Below are 25,086 nucleotides of genomic sequence, written 5' to 3'. Positions count from 1 at the left end.
GTTGCCAAGGCTTGTTGGTCTCCGATCAGGACACCAACCCCCAGCACTCGACATCCTTCGTGGGACAGCTCGCCTGCGGACTCTGGTCATCGTTGACGCCTCCTGATCCCCGTGGCAGCGGAGTCAAGCTTCACCTAATCGCACCTGAAACACCCGACATTGGTGGGAATTGGTCTACCGTGCCCCTGGTCACCCTGAAGTGACCCAGACTATATCCCCTCTACTTTCAGGTTCTTCACAGCTCCGATCCAGGCTTGGATCACCCCGGACACTTTTCCTTTCCAGGGCAGCAGCACTTTGCAGCAACTCGCCATTGAAGACAGCGACGATTCCCGACACCATTTGACACTTAAGCTCCGAGCTTCCCTGGGTGAGGTAACACGAGTACTCCAGTGCTCAAATGGGTGCTGGCCTTAGAACCTTCTAAGTCTAAAAGGGTTTGCTCCAAGTCCTCTTTGAAGTGTCCCTAATCTTTAAAATTCTAACTGCGACTTTCCCATAGGATTGTAGGGAGCTCGCAGCTGTGTTCTCACACTGCACGTGCCCCCCTGGGTCCCCTGTGTCCGCTGTACCATGGGTTGTTCCTCGGGGTCCCAGCGATTCTATGTGCTCTAGGTACTGTTTCGAGTCAAGTTGTGGTTCTTATACCACTTTCTTAATATATGGTTTGGTCTCCCCCTGGGGCCCATTATATATTGTGCTATTTACTTACGTTCTAGTGTGTTGATATTGTGTATCTTGCTCTCTAATCTCATAAAGAGGTTAGTAGAGAGAGTTTAGTAAAAAATACATATATTTTATATATACCTTGTGTGGTTCTCCTTTCATTTGGTCATTCAAGAGGTTATAATCTGGTAAACCAAGCTGCTTTACACTCCTTCAAGACTTAGCCTGAAGGCTGCTCTCCATAGCTACCACTAGGATAGCTTTCAATAAAGGTTGTCTTTAACCTATTCATCAGTAAGGGTTGATTGGACTGGTGCAAGGTGCCCACTATAACTAGTGGACAGCATATACCAGGCCAAATTCTTGTATTGGTGTGCAGCGGTTGGATTCCAGCTTGCTATTGCTTTACCGGATAATCTCATTGAGTGACTAATGAAAACCACTATAGGTACTTGGGTACATATAAAACAAGTCTAGAATAAAGTAAGTTCTACTGAACTTAGAGTTGGGAAGGTCAAGGGTCTAGCACACCCTTTCTCCAACTCAAGAGAGTTTAATAGTCCCTCTAGGTTAGGTAGGTGCCTACACCACATAACACTAGTATGTCTTCAAGAGCTGAAGCCAGTGGCTCCATGCTAACTAAGTATGACCATGTCCCATTTCAGGAACTGAGGAACATGTGTGCATCTAAGAAACTGAAGACAGGGAAAAACCCTAGAGCTCAACGACTCATAGAAGTATTGCTTTTAGATGACCTCAGAAAGACCCCAGGGTCTGATGAGGCAGGTAGGTTGGGTGGGGCAGCAGAAGAGGAAAGGCTAAGAGGTGAACACTTCCAAGACCTAGACTCGGAAGCTGACCAGGAGGATCATGATGATTCTAACCTGGACAATCCGTTTCTTCCCATAGATGGAGGAGAAGGCCTCAATGGCCCTCGCTTTACTCCACCTGGAAGGGTTAACAGTTTACCAAGAAGATCAAGATCTCCTTCTCAGGAGTCTCATCATTCTGGTACTTCTGTGGGACCTCTGTTTCTCATAGGACTTCTACTTCTCACAAGAGAGAGACTTACTATGATAAAATGTGCAAACTGCTTGAGTTTGAGAAAGCTCAGCGTAGAATCAAGAGAGAGCAGTGGCCTTAGATAGGGAATCCCTGGAGCTCCAGAGAGCTTCACAAAGGTTGGGGCTAGAGTCCAATGGTGGCAGCTACAGCGTCCCTAGAGGTAGAAAACATACTCATGACCATAGGAACCTGAACAAGATAGTCCGTCCCTATCAGAGTGGGGATGACATCCACAAATGGATAACTGCACTTGAGAGGGCCTGTAAAGTACAGAGGGTCCCTCGGGAGCAGTGGGCATCAATCTTGTGGCTCTCCTTTGCAGACAAAGGTAGAGACAAGCTCCTCACTGTTGGAGAAGAGGATGCAGATAATTACAAAGTCTTGAAGAGTGCTCTGATTGATGGGTTGGGCTTAACCACTGAACAATACAGGATTACGTTCAGAAACACCCAAAAGGCACAGACTCGAGACTGGGTTGACTTTGTAGATTGTGCTACTAAGGCTCTGGAAGGCTGGTTGCTTGGTAGTAAAGTGTGTGATTTTAAAGGATTGTACAATTTAATTATGAGGGAGCAGATCCTTAATAATTGTCAAAATCAGCTGTTGCATCAGTACCTGGTGGACTATGATCTAACCTCTCCCCAAGAGTTGGGCCAGAAGGCAGACAAATGGGTCAGAACCAGGGTGAGGCAGAAGGTTCAGAACCCAGGTGGTGACTCCAAGAAGCAAGATTCTAAAAACTCTGATAAGGGTGGGGAAAAGGGTAAAGACTGAAGTCCTCTCAAGGGCCCCAAAAATCTGCATCTGATGGGGAGTCACAATCAAACAAGGGAAAAGGCAAGAAGAAACCACAGTGTGAAATCTGTAAACAGAAAACCCATTGGACAAGTGACTAACAAGTCCAAGGACTCAACTTCCACTACCACTGCCCCTAAGGCAACTGTTCCCCCTAGTTCAGCTCGAAGTGGTAGTTCTCGGAATAAGGGTGTAGTAGGGTTAACCCTGGGATCTGAGATGGACTCTGGCCTAGTCAGAGTTCCTACTCAGGCTGTACTGATCTGTGATGGGGGCATGGATATGGCCTCCTTATTTGTAAGTCCCAGTAACTTGGGCAAATGCAGACAGCAGCCTTTGATAAATGGAAAAGAGGCCTCTGGACATTCAGGGACACAGGAGCAAGTGTCACAATGGTGACAACAATTCTTGCGGCTCCTGAGCAAATCATACTTGAGGAGATGTACCAAGTGACCAATGCTAGCAATATCAGGACAGACCATTCCTTGGCAGTTGTTAATTTCACCTGGGGAGGGGTAACTGGCCCTGAGAAGGTTGTGGTAAGTGCAGACCTCCCAGTTGAATGCTTGATGGATACCGATTTAGAAACTACATCTTGGTCTGAAGTGGAACTCAGGACTCATGCAGAAATGTTGGGAATCCCTGCAGATGTGTTTGCTATGACTAGGTCACAGACAAAAATGTCTAACACTAAACAGGTCTTGGATCCTGGAAGAATGGACCAAGCCCCTTCCAAGAGGAGGAGCAGTAGGGGTAAGGCAGTGTCTTCCCCCCTCACTCCAAGTACAGATCAGTCTCTTGAAAGGGATGATCCCAGGCCTTAAGAAGAAACTGTCCCAGATAAGCTTAAACCTTATCATCAGGTTGAGTTATTGGGGACAGCGGGGTCTTCCAGGGCAGATCCGAGTCAGGAGCAGCAGAGCTGCCCCTCTCTTGAAACCCTCAGGCAACAAGCTGTTGCTGAGGCTGCTGGGAGTGCTAGTGTATCCCATAGGATCTACTGGGATGATGGACTCCCTTACTCAGAGAGTAGAGACCCCAAGCCTGCTGCCACCAGGAGGTTGGTTACACCTCTGAGGTTTAGGGGCTTCCTATTGACACTAGCACATGACATCCCTTTAGCAGGTCACCTAGGCCAAAACAAGATTTGGGACAGGCTTGTCCCTCGCTTTCATTGGCCTCACATGCCTGAAGACACAGAGGAGTTTTGTCGCTCCTGTGTCACCTGTCAGCAAATGCTCCCCTGATACCACTACCTGTGGTGGGGGTTCCCTTTGAGAGGGTTGGGATTGATAAAGTTGGTCCAATGGATCCTCAGACAGTATCTGGGCACAGATTTATCCTGGTGGTGGTGGATCATGACACTTGGTACCCAGAAGCAATTCCCCTTAGGACCACCACAGCACCTGTGGTGGCAAGGGCCCTCCTGGGAATATTGTCCAGGGTGGGTTTCCCTAAGGAGGTGGTATCAGACAGAGATGCAAACTTCATGTCTAGTTACTTGACTGCTATGTGGAAGGAGTGTGGAGTATATTATAAATTTACCACCCCTTATCACCCACAATGCAATGGGTTAGTTGAAAGATTCATCATAACCCTCAAGGGCATGATCAAAGGTATCTCAGAAAAGCTTAGGCACAGATGGGACATACGTTTGCCCCCTGCCTTCTATTTGCCTACAGAGAGGTTCCACAGAAGGGGGTCGGTTACAACCCATTTGAACTTCTGTTTGGACATCCAGTTAGAGGCCCATTGTGTCTAGTGAAGGAGGGATAGGAGTTACCTCTCAAACCCCCTAAACAGGATATTGTGGTCTATGTACTTGGTCTCCGCTCCAGGATGGCTTAGTACATGAAGAAGGCAACTAAAAACCTTGAGGCTAGCCAGGAATTACAAAAGGTGTTGAAACCTGTGGCCCCAGCAGCCCTCCAAGACAAGTGGAGTGGCCCTCAAACTATAATTGAGCAGAAGGGAGAGGTTACCTACCTGGTGGACCTTGGAACTCCCTGGAGCACCCATGGGGTGCTCCATGTCAACAGGCTCAAACCTTATGCTGAAAGGGTAGACATGGATTTGCTCATGGCTAATGATGAGGGACAGGAGGAAGAGAGGGATCCACTCCCTGACCTGCTCTCACAGAACCTTGATGATGGTTCAGTAGATGGTGTAGCCTTGGCAGGCAGCATAACTGACCATCAGCAAACTGATTGCAGAAAAGTTCTCAATCAGTACAGAAATATGTTTTCACTGACTCCAAGTCAGACTACCTGGTGCACTCATGAAGTGGACACTGGGAACAGTATGCCTGTTAAAAATAAGATTTACAGGCAACCTGCCCATGTCAGGGACTGTATCAGGACTGAAGTCTAGAAGATGTTGGATTTGGGAGTTATTAAACCCTCAGATGGCCCTTGGGCTAGCCCAGTAGTCTTAGTCCCCAACCCTCACACCAAAGATGGAAAGAGAGAAATGAGGTTTTGTGTTGACTACAGAGGTCTCAATGCAGTCACTAGGACAGATGCTCATCCAATTCCAAGGGCAGATGAGCTTAAAGATACTTTGGCCTCAGCCAAGTTTCTGAGAACATTTGACCTGATAGCTGGCTACTGGCAGATCAGACTAGCGGATGATGCAAAGCTAGAAACAAGAATTTTCTACCCCTAGTGGGCACTACCAATTTCTGGTGATGCCCTTTGATTTGAAGAATGTACCTGCCATTTTTCCAAGGTTGGTGAACAAAGTCCTTACAGGCCTGGAAGACTATAGTGCAGCATATCTAGATGATATTGTTGTCTTTAGCTCTACCTGGGAGGATCACCTGGTCCACCTGAGAAATGTTTTGGAGGCCCTGCAGAAAGCAGGCCTCACTATCAAGGCCATCAAGTGCCAGATAGGGCGAAGTCAAGTTGTATACCTGGGCCACCTGTTAGGTGGATGTCAGGTTCAACCATTGCAGAGCAAAATCCAGACCATAGGGACTGGGTTGCTCCAAACACCCAGACTCAGGCCAGAGCTTTCTTGGGCCTCACTGGGTACTATAGGAGGTTTGTCAAAGGTTATGGATCCAAAATGACCCCTTTGTATGACTTAACTTCCAAGAGAATGCCAAAGAAAGTTCAGTGAACAGTTAGCTGTCAAAAGGCATTTGATGACCTGAGCAGGCCATGTGCACTGCTCTCATTCTGCAAAGTCCTGACTACTCCAAGCAACTCATTGTCCAAACAGATGCATTTGAGTTGGGGGTAGGGGCTGTGTTATCACAATTGAATGATGAAGGTCAGGATCAGCCAGTAGCTTTCATTAGCAGATGGCTGACCTGACCCCCAGAGAGAAATGTTGGTCAGCTATTGAGAGGGAGGCCTTTGCTCTGGTTTGGGCTCTGAAGAAGCTGAGGCCATACTTGTTTGGCACTCACTTCATTGTTCAGACAAACCATAAGCCGCTCTTATGGCTAAAACAGATGAAGGGTGAAAACCCCAAACTATTGAGGTGGTCTATTTCCCTACAGGGGATGGACTATACAGTGGAACATAGACCTGGGAGTAACCATGCCAATGCTGATGGACTCTCCAGATATTTCCACTTAGTACATGAAGTCTCAACTGGCCAAGGTTAGTTTAATGTCCTTATTTTGGGGGGGACGGGGTGGATTGTGTAGGAAAGTAGGATCTACTTCTTATAGTCCCCCCCACTTTTTGCTGTTGTTTTACTGTTTTTCGACTTTAGTCTGGCTGGGGCCCTGCTATCCAGGACCGCAGTCTAACTGCTTCCTCTCTAAAATGATTGCATGTACTTTAAGTACACCACTGATTTGATTCTGGCGTACCCTTATAAGTCCCTAGTATATGGTATCCTATATACCCAGGGCCACTGTACCCCAGAGGCCTCTCGGGGGCTGCAGCATGTATTATGCCACCCCCGAGAGACCACTCAAAATGACACAACAGTTCTGCTACAGCAGCCTGTGTAAGGTGGTGTATGCACCCCTTACTTAGATATGCGTTCCCTATATCTACCTTACATCAATGCACACATAAACCTATCAGTCGCCCCTATGGCAGGCCTTATCAATCCTGAATGCAGGTGCTGGGTTTTGTGTAAGAGGGTGCCCATGCATGAGCAGGACCGCTCTGCAGCCTTCGGAATCTATTCTCCGGGGTTGTTCTGTGATGCAGCCAACCATATACTCTTAAGTGCATTATAACCTCGCGGTAAATGCTAACTTTGACATGGCTGCAAGGAAACATGTTGTATTTGGTGTCAAACACCTTGGAATCATACCTCCCCGCCAGTCCTATGACTACATGGGTACACCCGGTGCCAGCTTCACAGAACCCTGGCATCACAAAATGGATGCTGTCAGTCACAGATACGTGTCTGCCCACCTGCTGCTGGACGAAACTCCTGCACGGGAGGCTGGACAAAAGGATTCCTGTCACAAGGAGGTGTAACCACCTACCATAAAGGGCTTTAGTGTATTGGGGCTGGGTGGGTGCACTCCAAGAGTGCTTTGATGTCTGCACTGGGGGCGCATTTGGTGTCCCTGTGCATAGTCCAGCTCAAACCGGTTGCAGGGGCACTCAGCCCCTGCTCTGGCGCGAAACTGGACAAAGGACATGGGTGTAACCACCCCTCTGTCCTGACCCTCCCATAGGTGGGTCCCCAGAGTTTGTCCCACCCCTTTCTTGGGTATAAAGTAGGAACCCCTGACTACAGGACTTTAGATTTACCTGGACGAAACTCTGCTACAGAATCCCAGAACTTCAACTATCTACACTTCGTTGGCTGACCAAAGAATCTCTCTTGGAGTAAAAGAGTTACTCTCCTGCATATCAGGCACCAAAGACGCATCTGTCCGGTTTGCAACTACGCAGCTCCTGAAGGACTCCAAAGACTTTGCAACACAGGAGGTGGGTTTCCAAGCTTCCCGAGGCCGATCCGTGCTCTCAGCAAATCTGATAACCAAAGCCCTTGTGGGGACCGTGCAACCCGAACCCCTGGACACGTGCACATTTGCAGCAGCATATGCTTCTTGGCGATCCTTGAGGCTGTGCTTTGGGCCACTCGTAGTCCATACCCCGAGCGGTGATTCCACTGAAGATTACTGGCCTACACTCCACGAGTGACCTGTGGGCTGGTATTTAGTGATTCCTCTTGAGGTCCCTTTGAGATCCCTTTTCCATTGACTTTTGAGTCCCTGAGAAAGGTACTGTAACTTTCAATGGGCTTACCTGGTTGCTCCAGACGTGCCCTGCCTCTCCATCGCTTGGGGAGTCACCAGGACCTTGCTGGTCGACACCGAAGCCTTTTTACTCTCACTGCATGGGTTGCTGTTGCCAAGGCTTGTTGGTCTCTGATCGGACTCAGACACCAACACCCCCCCCTCCCACCCCCTCCAGCACTGGACATCCTTCGTGGGACAGCTCGCCTGCGGACTCTGGTCATCGCCAACGTCTCCTGGTCCCCGTAGCAGCGGAGTCAAGCTTCACCTCATTGCACCTGAAATACCCGACATTGGTGGGCATTAGTCTACCGTGCCCCTGGTCACCCTGAAGTGACCCAGACTCTGTCCCCTCTGCTTTCAGGTTCTTCACAGCTCCGATCCAGGCTTGGATCCCCCCCGGACACTTTTCCTTTCCAAGGTAACAGCACTTTGCAGCAACTCGCCTTTGAAGACAGCGACGATTCCCGACACCATTTGACACCTATGCACCCGGCTTCCCTGGGTGAGGCAACATGAGTACTCCGATGCTCACATGGGTACTGGCCTGAGAACTGTCTAAGTCTAAAAGGGGTTGATCCAAGTCCTCTCCGAAGTGTCCCTAATCTTTAAAATTCTAACCGCGACTTTCCAATATGATTGTACGGAACTCGCGTCTGTGTTCTCACACTGCACGCGTCCCCCGTGGGTCCCCTGTGTCACTACTTTGGGTGATTCCTTGGGGTCCCAGTGATTCTACGTGCTGTAGGCACTGTGTCTAGTCAAGTCGTGGTTATTATACCACTTTCTTAAGCTATGGTTTGGTCTCCCCCTGGGGCCCATTTTATATTGTGCTATTTACTTACGTTCTAGTGTGTTGATATTGTGTATCTTGCTCTCTAAGCTCATAAAGAGGTTAGTAGAGAGTGTTTAGTAATAAATACATATATTTTATATATACCTTTTGTGGTTCTCCTTTCATTTGGTCATTCAAGAGGCTATAATCTGGTAAACCAAGCTGCTTTAAATTCCTTTGAGACTTAGCCTGAAGGCTGCTCTCCATAGCTACCACTAGGATAGCTTTCAATAAAGGTTGTCTTAAACCTATTCATCAATAAGGGTTGTTTGGACTGGTGCAAGGTACCCCCTATAAATAGTGGACAGCATATACCAAGCCAACTTCTCACAGCCAGTATTTTCTAGATAAAGTTTTTCCATGCAAAGAGAAAACTCTATGTGGCAGCATCATGTGGACGAACGATATTTCCCTACAGGCCATGAATTCCAGGTAGTTTGGAAACATGGTGGCCATCTTGGATTCATGGGTAAAAAACTTTCCTCATGGCCCACAGCATCTTTGCTAGGCAATCATGATGTGTTCAGAACCTTGCTACATGGATCTTGCATTTACTTTTCAAGAACTGTGGTGCTCCTCTAGAAATGCAGGGACGTTTTCTGAAAGCCGAGTCCAAGTAACCTTATGATACCAGACCTTAAATATTTTGTACATTTAACTTAAACTTTCCTAAAGACTGTTGAACGGTTGTTACACTAAACATGGTCCTGTATCGGAACAGGAAGGATTCTTAAGTCAGAACGATGTTGCATTTGCTTTGTAGTTTTGATCATGTGTATGGTACTCAAGAGTTTCCCTAATGGTTATAAAATTGCCCAACAAGGAATCAAAGGATATTAACGTGTGCTACTTACTTTGCAATGGCACACAAGTCAAGTAGAAACTATACCTCATCTTCCACAGAAAGTGCACAGCACTTTGAGTCTAAAAGGGAAGGAAAGGGATTTGAGATCATAATGATTCTACTAGGAATCTAAATAGCTAACATGGTTCTGCCAACTAAATTAGATTTGTGATTTCTTAATGGACAATACAAGTGTTAGTTATCTTTTTACAGAAAGAATAATGGATGCCACTGGAATTCTCAGTGCATTTGCTTTTTTTTTTTTTTTTAACTAAAAACATAGTAGGTACCATGGAGGAATGATAGATAGGTTTACTGTTATGCTACATTGCAGTCTAAATGTTGTATGGCCAAATTGGACTCCAGAAAGGTACAAAGTACACGTGTTACTTTAAGACTAACCCCCCAAACTGCCCTTGAGCATATACATAAATCGAAAAAGCTCCTGGCAGGGAGAAAAAAACTGTATTGCAAAATAACAAATAGTGTTGATGCTGCCTAATAAAAGGATGCTAAATGTTTCTGAAGGACAGATTATTGGGCTATATCGAGCAGCTTCTGTGACCCACTCCCTGACTTCTGTATACAGATGACAAATTACGTCTCAGTACTTATTTTACGTAATGCAAATTATCTACTCAAACTGTTGTCTAGTTTTGAAAATATATGTCTTTATGAGGGCCCGCTAATATAGATAATGGCTCAATATTGATTGTAGGAACCCAATGTGTATTACCAACCATTATTTTTTGGGAAACTCAAGACTGTCTTACAATAAATGTTGGTAAGGTTCATTGCTGCCAAGGGTTAGATAAACCTGAAAAGAAAATCTAGGTTTCATTTTTGAACACCAGGCCTTACTTTTTCAGTGTGACAAATATTAACAGTAGTTCAGGATGTACCTCAAGGCCCGAATGTTTAACCAATAAGAGAACAGGAAGCATGCTCTCCCAGCGCCTCAACACCCTCACGGGTGATGCAGCTGCGCTATACAAATCCTGATAGATTGACAGAGCTCTTTCTAGCCCTCTGGATAGTTACACAGTCAAGTGCCTATGACACTACTTTGCGAAGGATTGAACATGTGGGGCTATGTCAAGAAAAAAGAGCTTAAAGTTACTAAAAATAAATATTACAAAAAACCTTTAGATGTCTTCAGCAAGGCCACACTAAATGCAATATGGCCATGTACAAATCTATGTTGTTCTCTCAAAAACAAAGTGAATAGAAACAATATGAATAATTCAGGATATTATATCAATATCCACATACAAATCAATTGTAATGAGAAACTCACAGTCAAATTAGATGACAATAAATCATTTATGATCCAGGAATCGAGAAGCAAACAATCAGTGCTACTTTTTAAGGTGAGGTGACATAGTGCATATGAGTTGTGAGCAAGTGTAAAGTGATTTACAAAAACTAGAGCCTTGGCTGCCCAGAATCAATCTGCCATATACAAAGTACAATAGAAACACATTCTTAATACATAATCAAGATGATTGGATATTAAAAAGCAGTCCAAAGGCGAAAGATTGTCAACATTTCGACCCTTGGATCTATTTAGGGGACATTCTACATCAAGATAGGTAAGGATGGACATTAAGCATAGTGTGGAAGTACACAGCCCACACCAATAAAAAGGTAGAACATCAAAGTTTCATATCCTAAATCAATCTAAATCAGGGTCAAGAAGATACCTTTGTAGGCCTCGGCGCTTTCACTTCCATTGGTAAGAAGAATCGAGCTGATTTAGATTTATGCAGATATAATATTATGAAATAATCGAATTGGTTCTATTAACTTTGCTTCCGTGAGAACCATTGTTTCAGTGTTTGCATATGTTACCCAGGTTCTTCAGTTCACAGGGTAGATCCAGGTACTATTTCACATATACAAGTCTACGTCACATAGCATAACATTTGCCTACATGACATGTGTTATGAAATCGGTGTCGTTATGCGGCAGATAGCCACACAAAAGCCATTACAGTATTAGTATCATATTTGGAAAACTCCAAGAGAACCATTTACAGAAATATGATGGGTAACCTACTAAGACTGTCATTTTGACTGCCCTGTTATTTTCAGGAGGCAAACCTTCCTGAGAAAATGCAGATACCATGAGGTTCGGGTTTACCCCAGTGAGGTAATACCTCACCATTCGAGTTGTGCAGGTTGAAATGCAAGAAAAAGCACTGACACTGCACGTTTTCTCAATTACAAGTAGCAAAATTCGAAATATAGTGTTGTTTCCTCACACAAAATGTGCAAACTTTCACTTGAAATGCATGCAGGGAAAACTGGTGAGAGTCATAATTAGTGACACACTCAGGATGATGCTCTAATAATTCAAGGTGTGCATGCCTTTCCTCAAATGCACATGTTAAGAAAAACCTAAAAACATACTATACATACATTTTGAATCTCTTTGGACTTCAGCTGAGACACTAACTAGATAGCATAAGATCCTCTTTCAAAGTAACTTATGGTCTCTGGTTGATACAGAGTATGACATTACTGATTGTAACAGCAGTATGTGGCTTGCTTATTCTACCCATATTTAAAGAATCAATGCTCTTTAAATTAAAATAATGATTTTCCCTATTTACATTACTGTTGATATGAGGGCCTTGATATAATTGTCAGACTGCAAATTTTGCCAGTTTTGCACTGAAACCTCAGCTGCCCTGGAAGATTAATCTAAACATGGTACACTTCAATCTGCAGCCTTCTCAGATGAGAGAAATTAAATGAAATGGTTTGCAGCTGTACCTCCAACCAAACTCTAAATCTAGCCTAAAGTGATCTGCCCAGGATGAAAAAATGTGGTCAAGCGTGGAAGCCATTATTCACACACAGTGTACTCTTGAAGCAGAAGTCTTAATCATAACCAGTAGACTAAATCTCCTCATCTTCCCTCAATACTTCACCAATACTTGACCCTGTGAAACCAAAAGGATTAACAAGTTGAAGAGAATGCATACTGCACGGTGGAGAATTTCAGATCTCCATCGTCTTTCTGGCTACAGTACTCTTAGGGACACTCCATTTTCACCTAAAAATGTCATGTCGTAATTGGTTTTCTTGTTCACACTTGCATCCCTCTTGAGCTTTGGCGAGTCCTTGCTGGTGCACATTAATAATGATTCTAGGGTGCTGTTAAAAGTATTGAGATATGTCCCTCTTGGCTTGTGTGTGTCCTTGATAGTGCACATAAAAAATTAGGTGTTCAAAGTATTGAGATATTTTAAGGAAGTCATGTGCTCCCCTTTTAAAAGGAAGTTGTGTGCTCCCCTCATAAAAATCTATAATCCCTGTTATTCGGTGGGAGTCCTGACCTTGTTACTATTCCAGTTCTACCATCTGGCACGCCGCGGTGTAGAACTAACCTTATTAAAACTGTTGATATGTCAACTGCCAGATGCAGGCTGGCTGATCTCTTGTTGAGTCTTGTTGAGGTACCGCTGTCTGAGATCACCATAGATACGGTGACTTTGATGATAGGGTAAATCTACTGTTCGTAAAATACTGGGAATTTCGGTGCCTGGACACTGAGACTGTGCGCCACTTCGAGGATATATTTTGAGGGCCTACATATGGTAGCGGAAACTCCACGATCTAATACGGGAACTGTCTTAATTTCCACAAGAGCTTTCCATCCCCATGTGGCTCTTTTAATGGTGAATACGGCAATATTTGCTGAGAAATGTCTGCCCTCTTGACTCAACCTCCAAATATGGTGGACCTTCCTCTATGCTCTTGGCCAAAGAGAGAAATCCACCAGAATGACAGACAGGAGCTCCGGTGCTTCAACTCTAAATACATCTGGCCTGTTGGTGAGACAAACTTGGTGCATAAAAATACAGTAATGGTAACTGAGTTGTCTCCTTTTTTCATGTAGCCACTTGAAATATGGTTAGGTGATGTTGTCTTACCATCAATTACAAAGTCAACAGACTAAGCCTTTCTACTGTAGCCACACGATGCATGCACAAATACCGTATGCACACATGACTACAAAACAACACACCTACAGAAACCAATTTTCAGAAAACCCATAAGACTTACAGACATCCATGCACAAAGGCAAACATACAGACATCGCTGTACACAGACCAATAGTCATACATTACTCTGCTCTGCAGAAGTACATACTAATGTGATGATGGGGTACTCCCTTCTGCATAGGGAGCACAGGTCCACACTGTTATGTACCAAGGGAGCTGCAGGCAATGTGTACCAAGCTAACATTAGTGAGTTGAATGTCCCTGCCCTGCCAGTTAGTCAGCATACTACTGCTCAGTCAGCAACACTGGATTCTGATGCACACTCAAATGACTGCATGCTGCAGATAAATAATGCTCTTGCGCACTGTGGCAGACTTAGAAGCACTGGAATATTACACAAGCTGCCCCTGCGGAACTGCCTTTGCAATATATGGTGTTACAGCCAAAGTAGTTCGAAAAAGATTATGTAAAGTGAATCATGTTGCCCCATTATGGAAAAGAAAATGGAGGTGGATGATTCCCCGTACCTCTACCATGGTACGTTCGGCTTAACCACAATTCAAGCTCAAATGGTTCAATATGGGGCCGTTATTAACACCACAATATTTAAAGGTTTACCAGCCATCACATAGTGAGAAACAAAAGATAATGAGGACTGCCTCTGATCTGACCAGGTTGACTGGTGAAGAGGAGAAATTAAAAACTGAAAATGTCACTCCTATTGCCCACATTTACAAAGAAGAAGAGATACAGATATAATGTGGAACTCAGATTTAACACAAATTCTCGGGTCAGCTCCTCATTTTCCTACTTGTATATGTTTTGTTGTATATTTCGGATGTCTGTGTACAATTGTTGCTTTATCAGGAACCCTTTCTGTCCCTTTCCAGAATTTGACTTGGTAGCAGATAATCGCACTCTACGTCAGTATTAAGTGCAACACCTTTAGCCATACTTGGCAGTTAACCACATGGATGGATGAATGGAATAAAATACTCTCTCTTTATGATGTTGAAGATTTGTATGATTTTGTGTCGCTGCTCTAAAATATTCCCTGTTTTTTCAGTGTTCCTCGTACGGAGCTATTTCATACAATTTCATTTACTGTGCACTTTTCAAAACATGTGATAAGGAAAGATGTAAGGAATGATGCACTCATCATATGACTGTGTTGATCATTTTCCCTGATTCATGAAAACTTTGATTGGTAGGTAATTAGATTTAAGGAGTGCACTACACAAACATAATTTTAAAAAGGTACTGCAACATACATATCCAAACATTAACATATAGTGTTTTGAACTATTGTACGCTGCGGACTCTAATATTTTCCCTTAGCCTGTGCAGTTTGTTTTTACTTTTTCTTGCAAAACAATTGTACATGAAATAAATCTTTCTAAAGTGGCAAGTCTTGAAAAAGCTAGGACACCTGTCGGGCAAAGGCATTAATGTAAATAAATTTAAAAAAAAAAAAAACACAAATTTTATGGAGGGTCTGAGGCCCTTTTTAAAGACCAACCTGGATACCTCGCCCCAATTAACAATACTTAAAATACAAAGAGTATCCAAGGGTCTAGAGTTATTCTATAAAACTTGCAAGAACTACAGAAAAGAGCACACCAAAGAGACACTCACCGCGACTAATAGGGAAAAACGTGAAAGAAAAAGTGAAATAAATTTTAAGGGATTCCCATCACTCACCGAATGGTGACATGCTTCATCATCTGGGTCTCCTCTTTATAGTCACACTAGTGACTCTAAGGGCTACAACCCTATCATAGCGATGGGGAGCCCGAGGATGTTCTGTTATGACTCAAAGGTGATGAGACTAGTGGAGTGTGAGGGAACTAAGTGCAGTGTATAGGTGTAAAGTGAAGTTTAAAATTGAGATTATGAGAAACCACCCTATTTGTCGCGGTGAGTGTCTCTTTGGTGTGCTCTTTTCTGTAGTTCTTGCAAGTGTTATGGAATAACTGTAGACACTTGGATACTCTTTGTATTTTAATTAATGTAAATTAAACATAACCTGATAGCACGCCTGCTTTTCAAAATGGTTGTTTTTGGGACAAGACTTGCCTTCAGCCCTGCCAAACCAGTGAAAACTGCAGGCGTTTTGGTAAGTATGGGGTGCAGAAGCTAAACTCCATTCCTGACACAAGTAGCTAATCCAATCACAAATCCAGCAATCCCACTAACACGGTTGAAAGTTTCTTATATCGCCAAAAGGATTTTACCAATAAAAGCTGAATTTAATATTTATAATGTCAAACCTAAACAAATGTCACACTGAAACTTGAAAGGGAAAAAAGTCTCAATGTTTTCTCTTTAGGCGGGGTGACCAGTTGTTACGGATTTGCCAGGTCAGTCTCACTTTTTCACCGTTCGTCCCTGTATGTTTAGCACATATTATGGTTTTCAGAGGGTCAGCTGGATAGAGAGGAAGGCAAGTTTTCATGTGTTCCAGCAAATGATAGATTTATCAGACCTTATCTATAACGAATGTAGTTAACACAAATGATACTATGTAAGTGCTGCACATAATTACCCTCAGTTTCTCATTGCCTAGGTTTTATATAGTGGTGAGCGCTGACAACAAAATCATTCTGTGGCCCGTATTGGATGCAAAATTGTAGCCCTTCTTTCATGTTTGCAGAAAGTCTCTTTTTTAGGTTTTTCCAAACATGGTCAGCCTATCTTTAAGCACTCTAGATGTTCTGAAAAATATTTTCCCTAGTTTCTCAGCGGTAGACACCAATGAGGATACTTCCCTAGACTGGATGTGATCAGCAAAAAGTAAATGGGGCCTTCCTTTGCACATGTTCGAAACAAGTTTCCAATGTTCACATTAATGTACTGATATTTTAAAACACACAGTGAAATGCATAAAAACGCGTTACAGCACTTCATACTCACCTCATCTGACTCCGGGTGGGCCATATTTTCCTAAATTTCGGTGTAATTCTCCAGATGTCTGATTAGTAAGTGCCCTTATAATCGGGCACAGGATGAGATGCAACAACCCAGCAAGATATCTTCCTGTGTTCCTAAAAACAGAAGAAAGAGGAAAGGACCCAGACGAGCAGGTCTCATTCTACAAAAAAACAGACCAGACACACACAGTGACCAATGACCTACTTCACAAGAGAAACAAAGAGAAAAGACCCCAAGTAAATGCAGCTCCCCTCCCTACAAATAACACATAACGGAATGATACATGGAACACGCGCTCAGGTACATGCTCCCAATGACAAGACAAAGGTGAAAGGTCACAGTTTCACACAGCTTACGTCAACCCTATCATAACACAAAGAAAGAGCCCAAACAAACACACAGCTCCTCCCCAGAGACCGCACAGGCTGCACCTATCCCGCAGGCGCAGACGGGCCGATGACTGACTGCGCATGCTCAAAATACAGACACATCACTAAATGCATGCTCAATAGAGACGCTCGCACAAGCTTACCGAGATACTATTCTCTTAGGACATGCTAAGGCACAGTCAAGCTTTTCTGGAAAAGAATTTACCGCCGATCGGCCTCAGGCGGGTGATGCTTTCACTGAGTATTTTTCAGTGTGTAGTGTCTGATGTTCTGAGCATGTTCAGTTGAAAAGAAATACAGCACTCCAGATGCTCCGTCCTCTTGGACTTCTGGTCACAGACAGGAAGTTCATTGTACAGGGAAAGAGAGTTGTATGCCTGATGTTGAACGAGCACTACTGATACTGTTGGTTGTTTCGTCTGAAGTAGCTTAAATTACGGCTTTTCTATTTTGATAAACTACGCATTTATTGCGACATCCTGTAAATTGGGGGTCAAGGTGTGGCAGAGGTAGGGTTACAAGGGGCGGAGCTTGAAAACCAGAGTCAACAAGGACAAATATGACAGCCAATATATTCTAGTTTACTTAATTTGTCACAAACAAGTTTAAGCCACCTACTGCAGAGATTTTTGTGTGCCCAGCAATTTTGAGGGGATTATAATAGAGGTATACAAGGGGCGGAGCTTGAAAACCAGAGTCAACAAGGACAAATATGACAGCCAATATATTCTAGTTTACTTAATTTGTCACAAACAAGTTTAAGACACCTACTGCAGAGATTTTTGTGTGCCCAGCAATTTTGAGGGGATTAAATAGAGGTAACTTAACTCTGGTTGTTAACCCCTTCACTGCAAGGCCTCAAACCCCCCCCCCCCCCCCCCCCCCCCCGTTGCTAAGCTTTTTTGGGGAGCTATTTGGGGGTAGTTCACGCTTAGGCCCCTGTAACATTTTGTCCAGCTAAGGTATTCATGTCAAATTTGCATCCTTTTCCTCAACATCCTGAAGATTCTAAAGGTACCCAGGGTTTGTGGATTTCCCTGGAGGGGGACAAGAAATTGGACAAAACTACAGCAAAATGTTGTTTTTTGGGGGGAAACAGTGCTGCAGAATTCAGCGTTTATTTTTTCCCCTCCAAACGATATCCACAAAGGGTTTGTGGTGCCAAATCATCTTCCTAGCTTTCAGGAACAGGCAGACTTTTGTCAGAAAACCAACATTTTCTACGCAGTATTGGCATTTTACCTGGGCATTGCCTATTTTTCAAATTTTTTGTGCTTTTAACTTCCTTCCAATTAGAAGAAGAAATGGGTGTGAAAGCAATAATGGATCCCGGGAAGCTATTCATTTCGGAAAAGTAGACAAAAGTCGGAATTCAGCAAGAGTTCATTTGTGTAGATCCGTCAAGGTTTTCCTATAGAAACTAACAGTTGAAATAAAAATAGATTGAAATTGAGTTGAAAAAAAACCCCAATTGTGCCAACATTTTCACCTGTAACTTCTTGTAAGTATGGGAGATTTTTTTAAAGCAACATACCATTATGTTTGATGGACCCTTCTGGTTGAAGGGATATATTGGGCTTGTAGGTTCAACAAGAACCCGAGTCACTCAGAGGTAATAAGTGAGCTGCGACTTGCAATGGTTTTTCATTGTGTACCAGGTAAATAGCAATTCATTTGTTAAAATATAAAAAACGAAAAATAGGTATCAAGGAAACCTATGTATCTCCTAAATGGGAACAAAAATAGAGTTTAGAAGCAGTGGTTATTTGCAAATCTGAGAAATTGTGCTTACATGTACTAGCATGTTAGAGGAAATTTTTCAAAATTACTTCTGTTTTACACATTGTCTTACATTTGGAAGGCAGAAATGCATACAAAGAAATTGTTAATAACATTTGTTCTACTATTCAGTGTTCCCCCAAGTCTCCTGATAAAAATTGTACCTTCCTTGTGTGGGTGGGCCTAGTGCCCTCGACAGGGAACAGGCGAAAAACGCAACTTGTCGCATCACTTTTTTCCAGTGAAAACTCACCCTTTTTGTGCAATGTGCCTAGCTGTGGATTTGGGACGCTAGCTCAGCCGGCACCTGGGGGGAAACCCAGCAAACTTGTAAATGTTTGAAAACTATGCACCCAGGAGAATCCAGGATGGGTGACTTGTGTGGCTCTCACCAGGTTCGGTTACCCAGAATCCCTTGCAAACCTCAAACTTTGTCAAAAAAACACATTTTCCTCACTTTTCTGTGATGGAAAGTTCTGGAATCTGCAGGGAGCCACAAACTTCCACCCAGGACGCAATCAATCAATCAATCAATCGGGTGCTTCTAAAGTGCACTACTCACCCGGGAGGGTCTCAAGGCGCGGGGGGGTGTGCAGTTTCGGGTCAGTCAAAGAGCCTGGTCTTGAGGTTCTTCCAGTAGGTGTGCAGCGTAGGGGAGCATCTGATGTGGACTGGTCTTGACCGTGAAGTAGGAGAACGCTCTTCCACCTGCTCTTGATTCTGCAGATGCACGGGGTCTCTGCTAGGGCGAGGTCTGCGGAGCGGAGGTTTCTTTTGAGTATGTGGAACAAGACTTTCGTTGAGGTATTTGGGTCTGATGTTGTGTAGGGATTTGTAGGCGTGGGTGAGTAGCTTGAAGGTTACTCTTTTCTCTACAGTAAGCCAGAGGAGGTCCCGCAGATGTTGGGTCATGTGCTCCTGTCGTGGGGTGCCGAGGACGAGTCTGGCTGCAGTGTTCTAGATGGTTTGGAGTTTGTGTATCAGGGATTTGTTAATTCCTGTATAGAGGGCGTTTCTGTAGTCCAGTCTGCTGGTTATGAGTGTGTGGGTGACGGTCTTTCTGGCTTTGGGGAGGATCCACTTGAAGGTCTTGAGGGAAAATGCGGAAAAAGTTGAAGCAGGTGGAGGTAACTGATTGATCTTGCACGTCAAGGTGAGGGAGGAGTCTAGGATGATGCTGAGGTTCCGGGCGTGGTCCGTCGTGGTGGGTGAATTTCTGAGGGCGGAGGGCCACCAGGTGTTGTCCCAAGCTGTGGGGGATGGTCCAAGGATGAGGACCACTGTCTTCTCCGAGTTGAGCTTTAGGCAGCTGTTGCTCATCCAGGCTGTGATGTCTTTCATTCCTTCCTGAAAGCTGAATCTAGTGTCTTCAGGATTCTTCGTGAGGGAGAGGATGAGCAGGGTGTCATCGGTGTAGGATACTATGCTGAGCCAATGCTGTCTGATGATGGCAGCGAGGGGGGCCATGTAGATGTTGAAGAGAGTGGGGCTGAACGATGATTCTTGGGGTACTTTGCAGTTGATCTCTGTGGGTTCGGAGAGGAAGAGTGGGAGCCTGATCCTTTGGGTTCTGTCGGCGAAAAAGGATCAGGTCCAGATGAGGACGGTCACCCCTACGCCAAGGTCTTGGAGTCTGGCTGCAAGACGGTGGGAGACGGTATTGAAAGCTGCTAAGAGGTATAGTAGGATGAGGGCAGCAGTGTGGCCCGGGTCGAGTAGAATACGGATGTCGTCGATGGCGGCGAGGAGGGCATTCTCGGTGCTGTGGTTACTGCGAAATCCGGACTAGGAAGAGTCGAGGATGGCCTTCTGTTCGATGAAGGTGGTCAGCTGGGCATTGGCGAATCTCTTTGTGACTTTTGCTGCGAAGGGAAGGATAGAGATGGGGCGGTAATTTTTCAGGTCTGTCGGGTCAGCCAAGGGTTTCTTGAGGAGGGGCTTGACCTTCCAGACTTCGGCATTCCCCCAAGTCTCCCGATAAAAAAAGGTACCTCACTTGTGTGGGTAGGACTAGTGCCCGCAACAGGAAACAGCCCAAAATGCAACCTGGGCACATCACATTTTTTCTGTGAAAACAGACCCTTTTTTCGCAATGTGCCTACCTCTGGATTTTGGACCCTTGCTCAGCCGGCACTCAGGGAAACCTAGCACACCTTGACATTTTTTTAAACTAGACACCCAGGGTCCAGGTTGGGTTGACTTGTGTGCCTCTCACCAGGTTCTGTTAGCCATAATCCCTTGCAAACCTCAAACTTTTGTCAAAAAAACAAAATTTCCCACATTTCTATGATAGAAATTTCTGGAATCTGCAGGGAGCCACAAACTTCCACACACCCAGCATTCCCCCAAGTCTCCCGATAAAAATGGTACCCCACTTGTGTAGGTAGATCTAGTGCTAGAGACAGGAAAATGGCGAAAATGCAACTTAGGTACATTACATTTTTCCCGGGAAAGCGGACCCTTTTTTCACAATGTGCCTAGCTGTGAATTGGGGAAGCTAGCTAAGCCGGCACCTAGGGACATTTTTTAAAACTAGACACCCAAGGGAATCCCGGATGGGGTGACGTGTGTAACTCTCACCAGGTTCTGTACCCAGAATACCTTGGAAACCTCAAACTTTGTCAAAAAAACAAATGTTCCTAATTTGTCTGTGACAGAAAGTTCTGTAATCTGCAGGGAGCTACAAACTTCCACCAAAACAGCATTCCCCTAAGTCCCCCGATAAAAATGGTACCTCGCATTTAGGGGTAGGCCTAGTGCCCGCGACAGGAAACAACCCAAAACGCAACTGGGGCACATCACATTTTTTCCAGTGAAAACGGACCCTTTTTTGGCATTGTGCCTAGCTATGGATTTTTGACCCTCGCTTAGCTGGCACCTAGGGAAACCTACAAACCTCTACATTTTTTAAAACTAGACACCCAGGGGAATCCAGAATGGGGTGACTTGTGTGCCTTCTATTAGTTTCTGTTACTCAGAATCCCTTGCAAACCTTAATCTTGGTCAAAAACACATTTTCCTCACATTTCTGTGATGGAAAGTTCTGGAATTTACAGGGATCCACTAACTTCCACTCGCCCAGGATTCCCCCAAGCTCCCCAACAGAAAATTGTACCTCACTTGTGTAGGTAGTAGGCCTAGTGCCCGTGGCAGGAAATGGCCCAAAACGCAACATGGGCACATCACATTTTCCCAGTGAAAACAACCCTTTTCTCACAATGTGCCTATAGCTGTGGATTTTGGACAGTAGATCAGCCTACACCTAGGGAAAACTATCAAACCCGTATATTTTTGAAAACTAGACACCCAGGGGAATCAAGGATCCCTTGCAAACCTCAAACTTAAAAAAAACAACAACACATTTCCCATACATTTTGTTATGATCTGGTAGGCTTCCTAGTTTCTGGTCATATCTAGAATGTCACCATGTCATAGAATGCGATGATGCATGCTAGAAAGTGGAACATTGAGATGGAGATTACTTCTGTACTGTTGGTGTTGTGCTTGGATCCTGAATAAAACATCTCTACCAGCTTCTACTTTGAAAAGGCTCCTTCTTTTCAACACTGGCGACGAGGTATTTTGGCCTTATTTGGGACAGGCAACCCACAACACCCTGTTCTTTTGATTTATCTTCGTTTTAACACCATCATTGCTACAGCAATTCCCCTGCTGTGCTGAAGAACTCAGAAAACAATGCAATCATGACGAGCTCAGCTCGCCATGAGCGTACGAGAGGTGTACCTCATGACAAGCTGAGCTCGTCATGAGCATCGAAGGGGTTTAAGACTTAGCGATTATTGCTCGCTTCGACCACTAGAGGGCAAACCTGCCTCACTTTGGAACTGTAAGTAAATATTGCTTGAATCAATAATACGTTTTATGAGTGCTTGGAGCTACGTTACTGTTAATTTTCGGAGCTCACCGTTAACTGCCGTTACTGCTCGCGCTCCCTCCTCCATCATTCTGCTGGAACGCACGTTGCACGCCGCACTCCAGCATATCAGAGCTGTGACTACGCAGCGTGTCTATCATTGAAACGTACACAGTGTTTTAGATGTATGTCAAGTGTTCACGTTGTGCAGCCATCTTAATTCACTCTACAGTTACCGGCACATTGTGAAGAGGTTTATTCTACATCTTATCGACCCCACGGAGACAAAGACAAATACGGTGAGACAATGCAGTATTAAGGAAATTTTATTTAGTACAGCAGATTTAGGACTTTGTGTAGGCAAAAACAAATATGATAAGACTAAGCAATATATTGGATGCTTAATTTGGTACAGCAGATTTACTACAAAAAGGAAATTGTAGAAATTAAAAGAAAGGATTTTGTTGTTATCTCCATTGGAGGATTCAGTTTTATATCATAATTTTGATGTTTCAATTGCATTGAGGAAGACGTATTTTACATTCATCTTGCTAGAAGGACTGCTTTGTTTCTCATTTTGTATGTACTGTTAAAATTGAATAAGGACTTATTTTACATTCATTCTACTGTGGAAACTGTTTTCTTCATCCTTTTACATCATTTTTACCGCTAGTCATGGCTACTTCCATAAGTATGTCGCAACCACCACCATTTTTGTCAGAAGAAGGTGAACCAATTCTTTCCTGGAAAAGATGGAGGAATTTATTTGACTCGTATATTGTAGTAACAGGAGAAAAATTGTCAGCGTTCAGAAAACAAGCCATTCTCCTCCATAATTTAAGGGTGGAAGGAAGGAACATATATGATAGCATGGATTTGATTCCCACTGGTAGTGGAGATGGTGAGCCTGCAGACGTTTACGAAATGTCCATGACCATGTTAGAGAAGTATTTTGGTCCTCGCATTAATGTGGTCTTAGAAAGACTTACGTTTTTTACTAGAGTCCAAGGCTCTGTCTAACAGGTTGGAAGTTACATCACATCTCTTAAGACCTTATCGAGAACTTGCGAGTTTGGCGAACTCTCAGACTCACTTGTCAGAGATCAGCTTGTGAGATGTATTAATTACATTAGAGTTCAGGAGAAATTATTGTTTAAGAACCCATCATTAAAGGAGGCTGTTGCCATTGTAGAAGGTATGGAGAACACTTCTACTTGGGTAAAAGAGATGAGGAAAAACAGAGAGGTTAAAAAAGAGGCACAAAGCGATGTACATGCTCTGGTTGATGGCGAAACCTTGTAGTGTTGTGACAGTATTGCCATGGTCTCACTTATTGAGAAACATAAGCTTTCAGATAAAGACACGCGGCCACGTAGTTCTCCCAGAGGGCTGCCAACTAAACTTGACCGCGAGAATCGTCCTCTTAATACCAATAGTAGCAACACCAATGATAAAGTTTCTGGTGAATTTTCCAAACCCAAATGTTTTAGATGTAGCAGTTTTTCACATTTCTCAAATTATCTTCACTGTTTTGCCATAGAGTCAATCTGCAATAAGTGTGGTATTAAAGGGCACTATGCCAGAGTGTGTAAATCATCGTCATCTTCTTAAATCTTTTAAAACTCGTAACCCAGAAAAAAGTACAGACACTGTGCGTACTATAATATTGAGCATTGATCAAAGCAAGGTTGAAACTGATGCCGAAGAAGTAGTGAAGAAGATTGAACAAAACAACGGAGAGGTTGATTCTGGAAGAATAATAATGCCGGAATGTGACATTACAGTAGATGGTTATAACCTTATAGTCCTTGCAGATTCAGGATCACCATTTACCATGATTGTCAATAAGCAATGGGAATAGATAGTAGGGTTGGATAATGTAAATTATTGCCGCCTTATATAAACCGTGTCAGTTATGGTGGTGCCAAAATCGATGATCTTGGTTATGTAGAAGCTGACATTTGTTTTAAAGAAGGATGTACACTTGCTAAAGTTTATGTGGCTGTAAGAGGGGATTACCTTTTAGGGTGGAGACATCAGACTGATTTAGGCATTGTGCTTAACCCCAGGGTGCAAGATCCCAAGGACCAAGTTATGTTAGTAGATAGTGAAAATGTAGATCAAGGCTGAAGTTATTTCGAGAAATTTCCCGTAATTTTCACAGACACCTTGGGATGTCTTAAGGGGTTTGAGCATAAGATTGTCCTAAAGGAAATGGCTGTACCCTGTGTTCATAAAGTCAGAAGAGTGCCCAATATGATGATGGCACCATTAGAGTCTGAACTCAAAAGATTCTTAGAGTTGGGGGTTATTGAGGAAATTGAAAGTTCAGAGTGGTTGGCCCCCATCGTTTTGGCACCCAAGTATGGTCGTACCAGTGTGAGAATGTGTGTGGACTTGAGTGGCCTAAATGAATGGATTTGGGTAGATCGCCAACCCCTACCGAACATTTCTGAATCCCTTAGTATGCTTAAGGGGGCACAAGTCTTTAGTGTGTTGGACTTGTCGTCTGCCTACCACCAGGTGCTTCTTCATAAAGACTCAAGGCACCTTACGTTTTTTGTGACGCCTCTGGGAGCTTACCGTTTCCTAAGAATGCCTGTTGGGCTGGCATCAGCTGCAGCATGCTTCCAGAGGGTCATGAAGATGGTCCAGAAGGGAATACTTAACACCAT

At 44.0% G+C, this 25,086-nt stretch overlaps 1 protein-coding gene across 1 annotated transcript in view; it reads right to left on the bottom strand.

Annotated features, from left to right (window-relative positions):
* Positions 1–16,815, bottom strand: part of LOC147712343 (uncharacterized) — a 125,922-nt gene extending 109,107 nt beyond the window's left edge. The window contains exon 1 of the mRNA XM_086923037.1: positions 16,352–16,815. Within this exon, the coding sequence (XP_086779163.1) occupies positions 16,352–16,375 (24 nt within the window). The 5' untranslated portion in view covers positions 16,376–16,815. The remainder of the gene's footprint in view (positions 1–16,351) is intronic.
* Between the last annotated feature and the right edge of the window lie 8,271 nt (positions 16,816–25,086).

Source organism: Lissotriton vulgaris, chromosome 5 (genome assembly GCF_964263255.1).
Source record: "Lissotriton vulgaris chromosome 5, aLisVul1.2, whole genome shotgun sequence".
Classification (NCBI taxonomy): Eukaryota; Metazoa; Chordata; class Amphibia; order Caudata; family Salamandridae; genus Lissotriton; species Lissotriton vulgaris.
Note: the sequence above shows the minus strand (reverse complement) of the source record. Positions and strands in the feature narration are given on the sequence as shown.